The following is a 19,157-nucleotide window of genomic DNA, read 5'->3' on the forward strand; positions in this document are numbered from 1 at the left end:
TGAATTTTTCCACCAGCTGTATGAGCTTGCAAGAGACCCCTAAGTACCAGATAAGAATGCGGCTTGTGGATATCTTGATTTGAGACCCAGAGTAGAGAGGATATAGAAGTACACTATTGTGAGGCTCTTATGCTACATGTGAAGGGGTATAATATTATTGGAAGATAGACTGTGATAAGGTGGGTATGTGTGTGTGTTAAATCCAAGAGCAACCACAAAATAAAAAAAATAGATATAACTAATAAGTCAATAGAGGAGATGAAATGGAGCCATTAAAAATACATACACAATTATTCTAAAAGAAGGTAGAGAAAGAGGAAAAAGGCCAAAAAAGTGGGGATCAATAGAAAACAAGTAACACATGGCAGATTCAAGTTCAAACATATCAATAACTCATTAAATGTAAATGATCCAAACACCCCAATTAAAAGGAAGAGAACGTCAATCTCAGATAAAAAAGCAAGACCCAATTCTATACTATCCATAAAACAACGACTTTAAAACAAGGATAAAGAGGGATTAAAAATAAAACAAGAAAATGATATGTCATATAAACACTAATAAATAGAAAATTAGACTAGCTAGACTAGATGAAGTAGATTCAGAACAAGAAATATTACCAGGGATAAAGAAGGACATTACATAATAACATAGGGTTCATTTAATGAAGAAGACATCCAATCCTAAATGTGTATGTATATTGTAACAGAGCTTCAAAATACTTTAAGTAAAACTGATACAACTAAAAGGAGAGAGAGACAAATCTACAATTACAGTGTCAAACTTCAACACTCTTCTTTCAGTAATTTATAGAACAAGTGACAAAAATATCAGCAAGGATACAGAAATACCATCACCCAATTTGACATAATTGACATTTATAGAACACTCCATATGCAACAGCAGAATAGACTTTTTTTTTTCAAGTGCACATAGAACATTCACCAAGATAGACCATATTCTGGGCCAAAAGGCAAATCTTAACTGATTTACAAAGATTAAAATATTACAAGTACATTTGATGACAATAACGAAACTTGAAATTAACAAAAATATATCTGGAAAATCCCTCAATATTTTGAAATTAAACAACATACTTCTAATTAACCATATGCCAAAGAAATCACGTGGTAATTTATAAAATATATTGAATTAAAAGAAAATGAAATAAGAACCCATCAAAATTTGTGGGATGCTTCTGAAGCAGATTTAGCAGGACAGCTAAAATAGAGGGAAAGTTATAGCTACCAATGCTTATATTAAAAGAAGAAGAATTTATCTCGAATGATTTAAGATTCCATCTTAACAAACTAGCAAAAAAGAAACACAAGGAAAGCATGAAGAAAGGAAGAAATGAAGAGCAGAAATCAATGAAATAGCAACAAAAAGCAGTGAAACTAAAATTACTAAATGTATAGCCAGAATGATCAAGAAAATAGAAGATGCAAATTACAAATATAAAAAATGAATAAGGAGTCATCATTATAGATCATAGACATTGATGGATTATAAGGGAATAAATATCAACTTTGTACCAATAAATTTAATTGCATAGATGAAATGTACAAACTCCTTAAAAGATGTAAACTATTACAGCTCACTCAAGAAGAAATATATAACATGAATAGATGTCTATATATTAAAGATATATAGCTAAATACCTTTCCACAAAGAAAATTCTAGATTCAGATGACTTCACTTATTCAACATAGTGCTGGAAGTTCTAGCCAGTGCACTGAAGCAAGAAAAGGAAATAAAAGACATACCAATTGGAAAGGAAAAAATAAAATTATCCCTATTTGCAGATGACATGATTGTCTACATATAAAATCTGAAGAAATCTATGAAAAACTACTAGAACTAATAAGTGAGTTTACAACATACAAGATAAAAAGACAAAAATTAATAATATTTCTATATACTAGCAATGAATATGTGGACATCAACACTGAAAGTACTATTTCTTAAATGAAATACTCAACAAAGGTATACAGAAATTGTATACTGAAATCTACAAAATGCTAATGAGGTAAATCAAAGAAAATCTCAATAAATTGAGAGACATGTTTGTAGATTAGAAGACACAACATAGTAAAGATGACAGTTCTCTTGAAGTAGATGCAGGTGTAGAGGAGGAAGACATATCCTCTACCTTCTCCGGGTCCTTCTGGCTGGGCTATGAATTAAAGTGACATGAGGGCCGGCCCCGTGGCTTAGCGGTTAAGTGCTCGCGCTCTGCTGCTGGCGGCCCGGGTTCGGATCCCGGGCACGCACCGACGCACTGCTTGTCCGGCCATGCTGAGGCCACGTCCCACATGCGGCAACTAGAAGGATGTGCAGCTATGACATACAACTATCTACTGGGGCTTTGGGGGAAAAATAAATAAATAAAATTATAAAAAAAAAGTGACATGAGACAGAATAATAATAGAAAATCAAACAAAGCTTTATAACATGTATACATGGGAGAGACCCAGGAAACTGGGTAACTTGGTCATCTGGCTGAGGTTGTCATCTTAAATACCATGTTCAGGTAAAGACAAAGGAGGATGTTGGGGGTAATGGTTTGGGACTTTAAAGGGGAGGAAGGCAATGGAGATGGAAAAACAAATGTTTGTTGGACAACTGTTTTTGCTGGGCCACCCATAGAGAAGTTCAATAAGATGGGCTTGTTGGTGCCTTTCTTATCACACCTATTTTATATTACACTATAGTTATCTCGTGGTATTAACTCCCTCCTGGAACAGGCCTTCTATCTTAAATTCTTTTAGGTAGCTAGGGAGAGGGCCAAAGTTTCTTTCATATTCTTTTATTCTTAAAAATAATCAAGTCTAAGAGACACATTTTGGGGTGGCCAATTCTGATCCCCCACAGTCCTGCCTTTGAAACTAATAAGTTTCACAGTGCTTTGAAACTTTAAGAAATTTCTTACTCCAGAAGCTGAGTGGTAGATAGTTCCATCTCACTGAACACATTTCCTAGTCTTGATAATAGATTGGTCCAGTTAAATTCATTTTAGGAGGTGGTGATGCAGCTGGGCTCCCAAAGTTAGCCCTATATTGTGGAAGCAAGCAATCAGGTATTTAATAAGTATTTCTATGGAAACAAAAGAAAAATAATGTTAATGGTTGGAGTAAATTACAAACCAGTTTCTGAGTCCAGGGAACAGCCAGTCAAGAAGATTTCTTGATGTCAGTGTCGAAGCAGGTTTTGTAGCTTAAAATGTCTCTGATGATGTCATCGAGTGTTCAAGTATCGTTTTGAGTGGCTTACATAGCAACAGGCCTGCTATGGTGGTGATCTCTCTTAAGTTTATCTCAAATTGTTCAGCTTCAACTTGCAGCTCTTCAGGAAAAAGGGTGGTTTCAGTTCTCAATGATTTCAAATAAAAATGATGGAAAAAATTGAAAACATTTGTTTGGAGATTTGTAGCCAGATATTTCAGGAGACTAGAAGAATTCAGCATCCAGTCCAGTTTACAGGTAGAAAACAAAAACCTCAAAGACGATTAACAGAACTAGGATCTAATATCTACAAATGTGTACTATAGTTTTTCCTGGAATAATTTTTCTCTCTAAAATCACCCTCGTTTGTACCAAAGATAGCCAACCTAAGACTAATTGGTTTGTAAAATAAGTCTCATTTCAATAAATTTGGCCCAATTATTTACGTAAGTACAGCAAGAATAGCAACTGATCATATAGGCTCTTTTAAATCTGTTTTGCTGGAATGTTTTATAAGGAACCTCAGATTGAACTTTAAAGGCCTCTCAAGGCCAGGAAAGCCAAGCCAAGGACTTGTCATCAGACTTGCCTGTAATACCTACAGATTTGGGTGAATTCCTCTTTTTTTGAGGTCCCCTAAAATATTTCAAGGTTCCTTGCACCTGCCAGATATGTTACATTCCTTACTTACCCAGTATGGTTGCTGGGAATGTTGTACATAAGGTACCAGGCCAATATTTCCAAGGGGCTTTATTCCATAAAGTCCAGTCTTTGTCTCTCAAAAGCTGTCTGGTCATATCTGAGTCTACATTTCTCTCAAATATGATATTCCAGTCTAAGCTTTGGTAACATAACCAATGTTTCCAATTCTGTCCTGTTAAAAGGAGAACAGATTCTTATTGAACTTATGCAAATAACTATATTGCCATGAAATAAGAATATTCACTTACTAGGAGTTTCCAAATTCTGGAGAGATCAGGTAGAGAGAAAAAGATAAATGTTTTAATTCTGTTTACAAAAGTATAATTTACCAAATTGCTATAAGTCATAGTTAGCTTAAGAGAAAAGAGGAAAAGTTTTCCTTCAGTCTCAAAAAATAAAACATTTTTAAAAATCAGCAATATTTCAAACAAAAGTCATAAAAATCATAATCAACCTCATCAGTTCCTTCAGTCCTGTGTAACTGATTTTTGATCTTAACCTTCTGTTAGCAGTTTCATGGGACCATCAGTTTCTCCATTAGAGTTCTGTAATTTCTTACCCAGTTCAGTTTTATAATCTGAAAGTTTGTCAGAAACCTGTCTTCCAGAGTAAATGTCAGAATCCTTTCCATGAATCTCTCTGAAGGTGAAAACATTTGCAAAAGCAACAGAGTAAAACAATAACTGTCTGTAAATGCCAAAAGACTTAAAAATGACAATTGACAAAGAAACTTGGTTATTTCATGACATATAACACAAGATAATAAATAGAATTATGATTGATAACCAAGACAGATCAGAAATTTAGGAATGTTATATAATTTTTATAACACTTACATCAATAACATTTCCCCATATAATATCATAGGTCCCTATGAAGCAATGCTTAGTTATCCATTTAACCATGGTGATAGTTAAAGATTTTCAGGCAAATGCAGAAAATTAAATGGCAATATGAAAAACCTTAGCACATGTGATTAAAGGTCTGATAAAAACAATATAGGAAATTTATTTGGTAAAATACAAAATCTCTACTCAAAGAAAAAACTTTTCATAATATCTTTACCAAGAGCAGACTAAAAGTTCAAGAAAATTATCCTTTTAAGAGAGAGGGGAAAAAAAACAAATTCCAATTTTGCACAAGCTTACTTTTGACATTAAAACTTATTTACATAATTTATTTTAATCTTAGCCAACTTGACCATGTACAAAACTCTCTGATTTTCAGAATTTCTCTTTCACAAACCTTCTATAACTTTCTTTTTACATTCAGAATTTGTCCCATGCCTCCTCTTTTTCCTCCTAGTACTTTAGGACAAATTTATCTTTCTTAACCAAACAAAAATATTTCCATTATTTATACCTTCTTTACTGAAAACATATCTCCTTTTTCTTGAATAAAAACATATTTTCCTTAATTTTTAGTAGGTTTAATCACATATTATAACTTTTAACCCTTATAAACTTTAATTTTTAAGTAAAAATTAAGTAAGCAATTATAAACTTTCTTTTACATTAGCATTCTGTGGCTTGACAAATATATAAATACCTTTTATAATTTCTAAAAACATGTTACTCCATAGTAAAATCTTTCAATAAAACACAAGACATGTTTACCAATAGACACAAAACACCTTTTAGTTTCTCTGTAATAAGAAGCCAAAACTAGATAAACTTATATTTAGTAATTAATGTCTAATATCTTATTTTATTTGAAAATGATCTAAATACTCGATGAATTTTCATCATTTAAATTAACCTAGTAAAACTTCAAAGTTTTAAGTTACCAAAGAGATTTTGAAAGTTATTAAATACATGTCATAAAATACACTTATTGCTAAAATTTTAAACTCTTATCTCATTTACATCTAAATTATTTGTTCCCAACAATTATATTTAGATTACCCAAGAAAAACTTATGAGACATTAGACAAAATTAGCAATCATTTAAGTTATTATGCTGACAAATCTGTAACAGCGATAACATGAGCTTATTTAAGAGTAAACCCAGGCTGTGTTTTTGGATCATATCCAATGCTGATAACTCAGAGGACATGCCTATTTTAAGCAAACAAACAAACTTAAACAAGCTTTCATTCGCTAAATATTATTTCATATCAGGTTAACTTGAAAGACACGTAAGTGCTTACTTTAAGTCAATTAAACAGAGCTCTTAATTTTGGTTACACCATAGGAAGTAAAATATCACACATGCATAACATATGTATAGACAGACATAAACACAGGTAGACACAGACAGAGATGTTAAATTTTTGTTATGAATCAGGTGCAATACTAAACTCACTAGTTTCTGAGAAACATTTGCATTTCAAAGAAGGGCTCTGAGGTCCTAGAAAAGAGGGGAGCAGGAAATCTACATCACAGAGGCACAGAGAAATCATTCAAGTTTTCTTTCAGATGGAGTTTCTGGGGCATATTTGCCTTATCAGTTTCTAATGTCATAATCTTTTGTCTCAATCAGTATCTCTGAGAGGAACAGGGGAGACTTGGGGGTTGGCAAAAGACAGGAGAACTTTGAACTGCTTTCTAGAGCCATACTCCCATCCTTGAAGAGATTTGCAAGACAAAGACGGTTGCTTCCAGTTCCCCAAAACAATGGATTACATTTGACAAAAAAGGCAAATTCATCCCTTCAGTTAAGTCCTTCCAATTGTTTCTTTTATCAGGGAAATTTTTAATTTAAGAGGTGAATCAGAGATTTGTATGTTCTAAAACTTCAGGACAACGTATCACACCTTTAAAAGTCTGCACAAAGCATTTAACAAAGGTTCTTTTTCTAAGTGTACAATTTAAACTTAGACCAATTTACCTGGGGGGAGGTGCTTTATTATCTTTTTTATTAGTACCTGATATTAGCCTCTAGTTTTTGTCTCATACAGTGTGGGCTCAGGCAACCCTACTGACTTCCCTTTGTAAGTTTAATTAACACTGTCTGAAGGACAGATTTATATGCTATCTTACAATCAGGCAGGGGAAACTTCCCCAGAGAGACACAATGTCTATCCCCACAATACAATCTACAATACAATCAGGCAAAAAAGAGATACAATCACTTCACACAAAGTCCATAAATATACCAGTTTTTCTACCAAATTTCATCTGAATTTCATCAACTCTTATACCTCTAATCATAGCTTTCATTAGGACTTTATCAATAGGTCTTGGCCTTATAATTTTGGGCAGGGGAAGCATCCCCAGTCAGACATTTTAAAATCCACTCAGGCAAATTTGATATTACCTCATTATATAAAATTAGCTGAAACATTCCAACTGTTACCAGACACATACACAGGTTCTTTACCCACCACACAAGAGGGGCCAAATAAAAACTGGAATGCCAGGCTTATGGCAAGGAAAGTGTTTTTATTTTGGGTGACATCAGGCAGGAGAGGAGAGTGAGCCCTCAAATTTGTCTCATCTCCCCAAAAGACAGGAGGCAAGGGTATTTAAAGGTTGCGAGGAATGTGACTGCTTGTAGGGAGGGGGAACATGTGGCCTTGCTGCTTGGTGCTTTCCCACCAGCCTGCATTTGGCCTTGTGAGGCTGCTTGCAGGGAGGGGGATGGTGAGATAAGGGAGTCCACAGGTGAGTGTCCTTTGTTGTCTGTCTCTGTGATGGAGGGTGGCTTCTGGTGCCAGGAAGCCAAGGAGTTTGTGTCTGGGAAGCTTCAGCTTCTTGATATTCTCTGAACATCAGTTTCCCTATAATAAACTTCAACAACTGGTAATTAGCCAAAACTTTAGTGTGAGCCCAGAGTGAGGCCACCTGGGCTTTTAACAATTTGTAACTTCTATCTGCCTTGTGAAGTTCAGAGATATAAAGGTCTAAAAAACCAATATTTACATATAAATGTAACTTAGAGAATCAGGGAAAGGGGATGAGTGCTTTTGGTTTTAACCCCATATATGCTGGGTTTAATGTAGTGAAACTGATATCAGCGCCAGCATCACAATGTTCATAATATCATCACTTACACTTTTACATTTTCTCAATTTAATTGTTACCTGAGTTAGAGTCTTAAGGCACGTCATTATTTTTTTTATTATTTTTTAATTTGGCCTTTTTATAGGTACCAATAAAACAATTACGATGACAGCTTTCACAAATTTTTTCCCCCAATTTAGAAGTTTTTTCAATTTAAATGATCCATTGTCTGGCCACATTGATGAGTAGGATCTTAAAGTGACACATACCAATAAGCTTAACCATTGATGCAAGAGGTGTCCCCAAAAGAGATCCAGAGAATTCACTCCCAAAAATAGCCTCACAATAAGCAACGAAGGTTGAGACGACAAAGGCCCCTTAGGAAAGCAATTGGGACCCCTTATGACAAACTCCTCTGACAGCAGACACAGCCATACAAAGAGAGCATCTCCCAGAACCCCAGTCTACTTGACTGGCCACCAAGATGTGTGCCGGTACATGCATCCTCTGGATGGTGGAGACCAGATGTCTTGTTCAAGACATAGAACAAAACAAAAGAAAAAACCTCATCTGATATGCACATTAACAGCTTTAGCCAAGCCTTGGGTCTCTTGGAGCCAGAATAATACCTAAGAGGGAGGTGCCACAGGGTTGGGGGTTGTGTGTGCTTTTACAGAGCACCTTATCATTGCACAGACATTTTCTTGAAGTTGTCAGGGGACCAGTATCACCTACTCCATTCTGTGACCCAACTGATCCTTTCACAGGAAACTTCTTGAGGTGGCGAGCACCCTAGTGTCTCTTAACTACTTGACTTGCGCCCACCAAGTTTGCAGCCTTTTTGGCTTCCAAGATGCCCTGAGCAACAGCTTTTACCTCATGCACATATTCCCAGACAACAGGCTCATAGAGATGCCTGTGTCGTATGACAAATGACAAAAAAAGATAGAAAAATACTGTCTCTGGGAGGAAAAGGATCTAGAACCAATGAGTACTCAACCAAATTCTAGAATTGCTGAGTCCAAGAAGCTGGCTTCACTAATATTTTCTCCTGGTAATCTAAATTTAGAAAAGGAAAAAAAATCTCACCACTCTCACTTCCACTGGACCCTGAAGGCAGAGATCTGGGAGACCTATGTGGTAAGAACTCTTAACTCCTGTCGGCTCTTGTCAGGGGTCCAGGATCTCTCAGCTGCAGCAGTCCAGGAGTGAGCAGTGTCCAGCCAGTGAAATTTTATCCTATCTAAGTTGCCAAACTGTGGGGGAGGAAGACACATCCTCTATCGTCTTTGGGTCCTTCTGGCTGGGCGATGAAATAAAATGACATGAAACAGAATAATAGGAGAAAATCAAACAAAGCTTTATAACATGTATACATAGGAGAGACCCAGGAAACTGGGTAATTTGGCCCTCTGCCCAAGGTTATCATCTTAAACAGATCCTCAGGTAAAGACAAAGGAGGGTGTTGGAGGTAGTGGTTTGGGACTTCAAAGGGGAGGAAAGCAATTCACATGGAGATAGAAAAGCAAATGTTAGACAACTGTTTTTACTGAGTCACCTACAGAGAATATGGCCCAAGAGACAGAATTTTGATATGATGGGTTTGTTGGTGCCTTTCTTATCACACATTTTTAAAATTTTATTTTATATTTTATTATTTTATTTTATTTTTGGTGAGGAAGATTAGCCCTGAGTTAACATCTGTTGCCAATCCTCCTCTTTTTGCTGAGGAAGATTGGCCCTGGGCTAATATCCGTGCCCATCTTCCTCTACTTTATATGTGGGATGCCTGCCACAGTATGGTTTGATAAGCAGTGCGTAGGTCTGCGCCCAGGATCCAGACCTGCAAACTCTGAGCCACTAAAGTGGATCGTGTAAACTTAACCACTATGCCACCAGGCTGGCCCCTTATCACAGCTATTTTATATTACACTACAGTTTTCTCTTGGTATTAGCTCCTTCTTGAAACAGGCCTTCTATCTTCAATTCTTTTAGGCAGTTAGGGGGAAGGTCAAAGTTTCTTTCAGAGTCTTTTTTTCTTAAAAATAATCAAGCCAAAGAGACACATTTTGGGGTGGCCAATTCTGATCCCCCACACCAGTTTAATGCAATCTTATAAACATCCCAGCAAGATTTTTTGTAGATACAGACAAGATTCTAAAATTTATATGGAAAGGCAAAGGAACCAGAATAGCTAAAACAATTTTGAAAAAGAATAAAGCAGAAAGAATCATTCTACCTGATTTAAAGACTTACTATGTAGCTACAGAAACCAAGACTGTGTGGAATTGGTGGAGGAATAGACATATAGATCAATGGAATAAAAGACAGAACATAGAAATAGACCCACACAAGTATGCCTGACTTTTGACAAAAGTATAAAAGCAATTCAGTGGAGGAAAGATAAGCTTTTCAAAAAATGGTACTGGAGCAACTGGACATCCATAGGCAAAAAATGAACCTTGACCTAAATTTCACACCTCATATGAAAATGAACTCAAAATGGATCATGGATTTAAATATAAGATATAAAACTATAAAACTTTTAGAAAAAGAAAAACAGGAGAAAATTTTCAGGCTCTAGGGCTAGGCAAAGAGTTCTTAGATCTGACACCAAAAGCATGGGCTATAAAAGAAAAAATTGACAAATTAGACTTCATAAAAATTTAAAACTTTTGCTCTGTGAAAGACTGCTTTATCCCTTGTTAAGGGGTAAAAATACAAGCTACAATCTGGAAGAAAATATTTGCAAATTAGAAATCTGACAAAACACTAGTAGTATCTAGAGTATATACAGAACTCTCAAAACTCAACAGCAAAAAAGAAAAAAAGCAATTCAGTTAGAAAAAGCACAAAATACCTGAAAAGACATTTCACCAAAGAGGATATACAGATGGCAAACATGCACCTGAAAAGATTTTCAACATCACTAGGGAAATGCAAATTAAAACTACAATGAGATGCCGCTATAATCTGATACCACTATCAGAATGGCTAAAATAAAAAACAGAGTCAATGTCAAATGCTGGTTAGGATACAGAGAAACTGGATCACTCATACATTGCTGATAGGAATGTGAAATGGTACAGCCACTCTGGAAAATAATTTGGCAGTTTCTTTAAATACTATACATGTAACTACCATACAAACCAGCAATTGCACTCATGGGCATTTGTCTCAGAGAAGTGAAAACTTATGTTCACATGAAAACCTTTACACAAATGTTCATAGCAGCTTTATTTCTAATAGCCCCAAACTGGAAACAACCTAGATGTCCCTCAAGGGGTGAATGGTTAAACAAATTGTGGTACATCCATGCTACGGAATACTACTCAACAGCGAAACAGAAGGAGCTATCGATACACACCACAATCTGGGTGAATTTCCAGAGAACTATGCTGAGTGAAAAAGCCAGTCCCAAAGTTTATATACTGTATGATTCCATTTATATAACATTTTTAAAATGCAAATTTATAGAAACAAAGGACAGATTAGTGGTTGCAAGGGGTTAAGGATGTGGTGGGAGATGGGAAGCAAGTGGGTATGGCTATAAAAAGGCCACACAAGGTATCCTTGTGATGATAAACATGTTATAAATCTTGACCCTATCAATGTCAATATCTTGGTTATTGAAGTAAAGTTTTGCATGGGGGAAACCAAGGTAAAGAGTAAATAAGATTTCTCTATTATTTCTTACAACTGCTTGTGAAATGGCAATGATCTAAAAATAAAAAGTTTAATTAAAAATTATATACATATAAAAATAATTACTAGGGCAAAATGCACTCCTGTGAACATATGGGTACTTAAGGATAGTTTACTTCTTTCCACCTAATATAAATTTCAGAGAGCTTCACTTAATATTTTTATGTCCTCGAAACCTCTAACCATTCTATACAGTTGGAGAGCCAGGCTCTGTTCTATACGTACAATGTTCATAGGTTCTCTAGAGCCACGCAAACTGTTAGTGAAAATAGAATTCTAACAAAGACGGTGCATTTATTTTTCTAAACAACAGGTGGCATCTGAGTTTCACAAATAAAATTGATGATTCATGCTCTTATATCAGGAAATGTAATTGTATTTTTCAAATTAATTTCAATTTAATTTACATACATAGTACTCATAGTTTATAATACATTTATAAGCATTGGTTAACTGACTGAAAGAATATACATTTTTTTCTAAAGTTAATACTGAGAATTTCACTACTTTTTTGGGAAAAAAATGAAAATAACCTGTAGATTTCATAATGCAATTTTATGTCCCTTTGAATATATTATAATTTATACATTGTATGAGAATACTCTTTTATTCTGAAAATCATACTGGAAGTTTTAACTAAATTCTAGTAAAATCTAATGCATACCAAATGGTAACTTTTCTAGTTTTAGTTAATATTCAGATGTTAGAAAAATCTAACATGGGTATTAATATATGAATAATACATTAACTTTATCTTCTAATAAAATTTACATTATTTGGAAATATTAGCCTTCCAACTTTATGAACTTTGACCACTGTTTATATCTTAGGCACCAAATGTTCTCTCGTTCCCTTCCCTTAGGATTTGAAACTTACTCTGGGGCAATTTTAAGCCTGAGGGTCCCTAAGTGAGACTAGTCACTTCCTACTGCTGCGAGGTGTTCAGTATGTGTTGGCTACCTCTACCGCAGTTCAAACAAAACAAAAGCCTAAAGCCTTCTGTCTTATTTCTCTAAACTCACACGCATGTTTAGAGCTGTTGACTGTATTCTTTCCTAAGAACCGCTAGGCTATATTGCTCTGAATATATTTTACGTTGTCAATCTTTCACGGCGCCTGCCAGCACATAATCCTCAGGAGACGCCATGAAGAAAGCCACCTTCCAGCCTTGCCAGGACTCTCTGGGTCCTGGCCTTCAGCGTCTAGCCCCCAGCCTAATAGGATAAAAGCCTAAACCCTGATTCAATGAGTGGTGGAAACAATCCCCGGCGTTCCACTGAGACTTTGGATTTGAATCTGTGCGCCGCCATGTTTGAGCTCTGAAACCGCGGTTGAGTTTTCAAACCTACGTTAAGACTCAATTTCATCTACAACATGATCTGTTATGAGAATTAATTTAAGTTAAATAATAAATGTGTAAGCTGTTGTATAACAGGGGCCTTATTCATTTTTTTGATGTTCATGAGAAAACAAAATTTTAAAAAATGAATTCAATTTATAAATCCAAGCTATTGTTAGAAGAGTATTACATATAAATTTCCATAATACCTAGCTAGCAGTTGTCAGCTACAGGAAGTTTTTTAAAAAAGGAACAAAAAGGTGGAAGAAAAATGTTTCTCTTTCCACTTTGGAAGTTAGTGCTCAGGGTAGAAATGTTCTGTATTGTTACAGTCTCACCCTGCTTGATCAAAATATTGTTATAAGATCTTTGAGCTGGGAGTTTGGAGAAGCAGAAGGTGGCATGAAGAGGGCTTATTTTCACCAGAGAAGGTGAGGACAGACTTTAGGGGAGATGAGCAGTGCCGGAGGGGCTTTCACACCCTGGGAAGTGTGTTGAGGGAGAGGGGGCATCGGTACTCAATCGAGGATGTATACTCATGGCTTAAAAACCGAAACTAAGACATCATCTCACAGCAATATACTATCATATCATAGTCATATACCATATGATAACCATCAGATATATGGTTAGAGTGTCTAGCGCTATGATATGTAATCTGATTATATAATAGATAATAAATAATGACTTAAGTTGGCCTTTCCATCTGTAAAAATAAATTCTTAAATTATGCATCTAGATTATAAACGGTTTTTATTTAACTCTGAAGTTATATTTTATTTCAGCTTTTACTTTTACGATCTTCAAGGATTTACTGTAACTAAATCTCATTAATCAAGAGTTATTTATTTTCTATAAATTCAATGCATGGTAATAGAAAGATAAGGAGGGCTCTAACTATATTTTCTACTTGAAATGGCTGATATCTTTAAAATATATTTCAGGATTCCAGGTCTAGGTACTGAGGCAAATGTTTTGCCTAAAACCTTGCATATAATTAGCAAATAAGTGAAAAAAAAAAAAATCCTTACAGAAGTGGAGGTAACATAATCATTTATTCAAGCAGTCTCACGGAATTTACTATGAATTTGACTTATGTAGGATACACAGGATAAATTTTAGGTAACTTAAGGAATCATATCTCAACAACATTTTTCCTTTTACTCCTAAGTTTATGCTGTCTACAAATTATCAAAGGCGTTTACAAAATGATTTAATAATGTATCCAGATTCTTTTAAAAGTAAGCTACATTAACTTATTTTCAATTTGGATTCCATACCAAAGGGGTCATGTAACTCTTCTGGTGGAACAAACCCCACACTGGGGAGAACGTGGTTGAAAAATAAAGTTACATGGATTTCTTGTAGTGTGGTTATTTTTTTACTTGATTTACTTTTGCAAGCACTACATTTATAATTAACTGGCCAAATCAAATTAAGCTTACCAAATTTAGAGTGAACATGACCTTTGTGTTCTGTGCTGAAACATTCATCCACAAAACTGACTGTCAGCAAATTCTATCGATATTCGCTTCCCCTGCCCAGTGCAAAGCAGAACCTTCCCCCACCACACATACACTCACGGGAAGAGGAGTTAAAGAAGAGGGCAATGACATGGTCTGTCGCTTTTTATTTATGAAAACATGGTTCCCATCTTGTCTGCGCTGGGTAGGAATGCAGTAGCACATTGCAAACACATTTACTGTTCACTTATCTGTGGAAAATGGTTTCCATGAGCATATTTAAATAAGGGAGAAATGCTTAGATTTTTTTGTATAGAACAAATGCTGCCCTCATATAATATTTCTTTTGGCTTGGCGACATTGCTGAGCTCAGCATAACCTGTTGGTGCTGTAAACTGTCTAATAAATCTCCAGCGCTGCTCGCTATTGAAAATAACAGTGATACGACAGACACATCAGCAGTGGAAATGACTGTTCATACAAAATGATCTAGTGCGAAGATCAGTTTAATTTTATTGGCATTAGTGAACATTCTATATTGTAGAAGGTCTTAAGGAGGTCTTGTTATTCATGTTCCCTATCAATTTTAGTAATATGGAAGCTAATTCTTTAACTGCTAAATTGTAGCTACTATAATGTCTTTGGTGGTGGGTGGCAGTGAGTTATTGCTCTAATTGGTCCTCTTCTGATAAGTGCTGTTTATGGAGAGTTTCATCTACTATTGCAGCTTGAGAAGACTAAATTATAACATGAATGGAGTGATAAAAAACACATGTAATGTGTGTAACATGTAGAACATCCATTGTAACAATCAGAGTCCCAGAAAGAACTAGATCAAACTCAGATGATGTAAGAGACTTTAATGAATATAGAATTTAAGGAATTATGGCAAGATTAAGGAAATCAACAAAGAAGTTGAAGATGTTAGAGGCTAGCAATATAGAGATGCCATTACCAGCCCAATGAGAGCTGGAGTCTATAGACAAGGAGTGTAGGACAGAAACTGTAGCAGGGGAGGGATGTGAAATACTGCCAAGAAACATGTCTTCAGTAAGATAGGGAACGGGTAATACACAAAACTCTTTCTCCTCGCACCCTCTATTTTACTGATGTCTGGGCTGAATACAAGTGGGAACCAGTTGGCAAGATGCAGTCCATAGGGTCCAGCATCTTGGAATATGGAGCAGGGCACAAAGAAGAGCTAAGAATGAATCTGAGGCAAGGTAGGTGGACAAAACGTGAGCAACCAGCAAACTGGGACAAAAATAAACTTTATTGAAGTCGCCTGTAACGGCTACTTCCTATATGAATTTTTCTAATTTTGGCACCAATTAGAGCCTTAATTGTAAGGCATTTTGATTTAACAATACTTGAAGAGGTTCTTTAAATCAGGACTTAATGTACTGTGGCTCAGTGGCTTCTGATGGTGCCCCAATCCCAAATACCCATTTGCATCTCCTAAAGTACATAGAGGTCATGAAGCTCAGGAAGAAAAAGTCTTGACCTCTGTTCATCAATGGAATTCAGACAGTTTGATGGTTAAGGGGGCAAAGTAGCAGAGAAAAAGGGAAAATGGAGTCTGATGAGCTAGCAATAGAGCTTCAGTTAGCAGGGAAGTATAGGTTCTACGTACAACTGCGTGATTTTGGGTACTTTTACTACTTCTAACCTCATTACCTGGGAAATCTTTGCTGAAACACTGATGTAGTGTTGTTGGTAGCACTGGAACCAGAGGAAGTAGTCTGTCATGCAGGGGCAGTGCCTCTCCACAGGATCGTCCTGTCCTGAGCTTTGAAATATCAGCTTGGTTTGCTATGGTGACCAATGGAAAAGTTGTATCACTAGCCACCAGAATATTTTATATCTCAAACAACAGAATGTCTTCCCTACCTCTACTGAATGTAACACAGAAGATTCATTTTCTCATCTCTCAAAAACAATAATATAGATTTCCTAATTATTAGCCACAGTCACAGTGATCCCAAAGGTAGCACTACTTTTGTCAACTCGGACGTAGTACATTTCCAGCTTCACTTGGCAAGAGTTTCTGTAGTGTGGCAGCAAAGAAGATGACAGTGGAATTCCATATTCTGCTGTGGAGCTCAGTTATCACCACTGTGGGACAGTGAAATCAGTTCTGAGTTGTTTAGCACAGGCACACACGTGATTGGAGTTCTATGACAAAGACTGAACTTCCCATAGTCTAGCAGGTGGGTAATTGGAACACAGAGATTTGAATATCGATGTGACTATATCTGCATTTACCACCTGGTGGAGCTCACATTCTGAAGTTATAGCTCATATACTGAAGTTATAAATAAATAAACTGTGTGTAAAAGGACAATCTACTAAAATATTAATTTGAGTATGTTTTCTCCCTATAGTTTTCTTTTCTCCTCAGTTTGAGTAGGTTGCTAGGCTGGTGATGTCTTGCCTCAGGAATTGGGGAAGATGGAAGACAGAAGGGCCTGAACTCAAGGGCTCTGCTCTTTGACAAAAGCAAAGAAGGATAGTCTCTTCAATAAACAGTGTAGGGAAAACTGGATATCCACACGCAAAAGAACCAAATTGGACCCCCAAAGGGCTAAGCCTTTTGAAGAGGAGATGCTAGAGGAAGAAGAATATTGAGCACAGAGAGATAGGAAAACTTCCCAGAGATTGGAAAGGGGCAGATGTCTGTGAGTTTGGGAATGGTTCATTTTTCCATACCAGCATCGTAGAGAGGCCCTTACAACCAGGGTTCCCATCGTCCTTGAAGGTTCCCGCATCCCAAGTGTGGTGTGGATGCAACAGCGGCCAGAGGAGCAAGCTGACTGGGAGAATGATTGTCAGTACAGATTGGTTGCTAATGATCAAGGGCCTACCCGGACCTTTGCATAACTGGAGTGATGAAGGAGCCCGAAGTGTAATTGGGATGGATTTCCTATCAACATGGACAACAAGTGTCCAGAGTTGTAATTAAATTAATTTACATAAAATTTTGATATATTTCTTACATTGTTGAGTGTGTGGTCTGAAACTCCTTGACCTTACTAATGATTCCTATTACAAAAGGGTTTTTCTACCAATTTCCTAGAAGTCTTTTTGATTAGAACCTGGTTAAAAGTGTTAGCCAGTGTGGCCAGGGGAGTTAATCATCTATGTTCTTGTCCAAGTTAGATTCCTCTTTTTTTCCTACCTCAAGTCACAAGACCCCCATATCATTGTTTGGGATCTTTGTTCTCAGTTTCTATACATGCACCTCCTCAAAGATATCTCTAAGCAAAGCCTTTATCTAGTGTTTCCTATGAAATCTTGCCTACTAAATGTGCTCTAGAAAAGTGCTAGGTGTTTGCCCTACTTGTTTACTTGGTGTCCAGTCCCAGTTTATATCCTAAAGTTCTCAAAAGATGTCTCCTCCTCCTGCAGAACGATGTAAAAAGTCATTAAAGCCAATTTTTCTTGGGCTCAGGGGACTCCTCTTTCCACCTTGCACTCTACACCTCTTCTCCCATTGCTATTCTATCCTCACCCGTGACTCTTGACTATGTTTGCTTTGCATCTTGTTTGGATTTTCTCAACATTTACTTATTTGCCTCCAGAAACCCAGTAGTAGATTTGTTTATCCAAGGTGTAAGATGCAATAGGACCTAATTTAAAACTATATTACAAAGCTATAGTAATCAAAATAGTGTAGTATTGGCATAAAAACAGACACTTAGATCAATGGAGCAGAATAGAGAGCCTAGAAACAAATCCACACATATACAGTCAATTAATTTTCAACAAATGCACCAAGAATACACAATGGGGAAAGGATAGTATCTTCAATAAGTGGTGCTGGGAAAACTGGATATTCACATGTAAAAGAACGAAATTGGACCCTATCCTATACCATACACAAAAACCAATTCAAAATGGATTAAAGACTTGAACATCAGAGCTGAAACTGTAAAACTCCTAGAAGAAAACATAGGGGATAATCTCCTTGACATTGGTCTTTGCAATGATATTTTATATTTGGCACCAAAAGCACAAGCAACAAAAGCAAAAATAAACAAGTGGGGCCACATCAAACTAAAAATCTTCTGCACAGCAAAGGAAACCATCAATATAATGAAAAGGCAACCTATGGAATGCGTGAAAATAATTGCAAATCATATATCCGATAAGAGGATAGTATCCAAAATATATAAGGAACTCATACAACTCAATAGCAAAAAATCAAATAACCCAATTAAAAAATGGGCAAAGGAACTGAATAGACTTATTTTGAAAGAAGATATACAAATAGCCAATAGGGACATGAAAAGATGCTCAACATTACAAATCATCAGGGAAATGCAAATCAAAACCACCATGAGGTAGCACCTCATCCCTGTTAGAATGTCTATTATCAAAAAGAAAACAGATAACTGATGCTGGAAAGGATGAGGAGAAAAGGGAACCTTTGCACACCGTTGGTGGGCACGTAAACTGGAACTGGTACAATTTGATTCTGCGGATTCTTATGTATGTTAGCACCTTCATCAATTGTTTCATTGTCTCTATATAATGGATTACATGGGCTTTGAAATTTGATTTATTTTCTTTCTCTAGAATAGAGTTTCTCAACTGTGACACTATTGACACTTTGGGACAGATAATTCTTGGTTTTGGGAGACTGTCCTGGGCCTTGTAGGATGTCTAGCAGCATCCTGGGCCTGACCCACTGTATGACAGTAAGCATCCCTTTCCTCCCATCACAAGAATAAAAAATGTTTCTAGACGTTGCCAAATGTCCCATGGGGGCAAAAGCACC

General features: G+C 36.2%; 1 protein-coding gene across 1 annotated transcript in view; it reads left to right on the top strand.

Moving 5' to 3' along the window:
• Positions 1 to 17,257, top strand: part of ANKRD7 (ankyrin repeat domain 7) — a 39,411-nt gene extending 22,154 nt beyond the window's left edge. Inside the window, 1 exon segment of the mRNA XM_058534575.1 lies at positions 17,090 to 17,257. Within this exon segment, the coding sequence (XP_058390558.1) occupies positions 17,090 to 17,257 (168 nt within the window).
• The last annotated feature ends 1,900 nt before the right edge of the window (positions 17,258 to 19,157 follow it).

Source organism: Diceros bicornis, chromosome 3 (genome assembly GCF_020826845.1).
Source record: "Diceros bicornis minor isolate mBicDic1 chromosome 3, mDicBic1.mat.cur, whole genome shotgun sequence".
Classification (NCBI taxonomy): domain Eukaryota; kingdom Metazoa; phylum Chordata; class Mammalia; order Perissodactyla; family Rhinocerotidae; genus Diceros; species Diceros bicornis.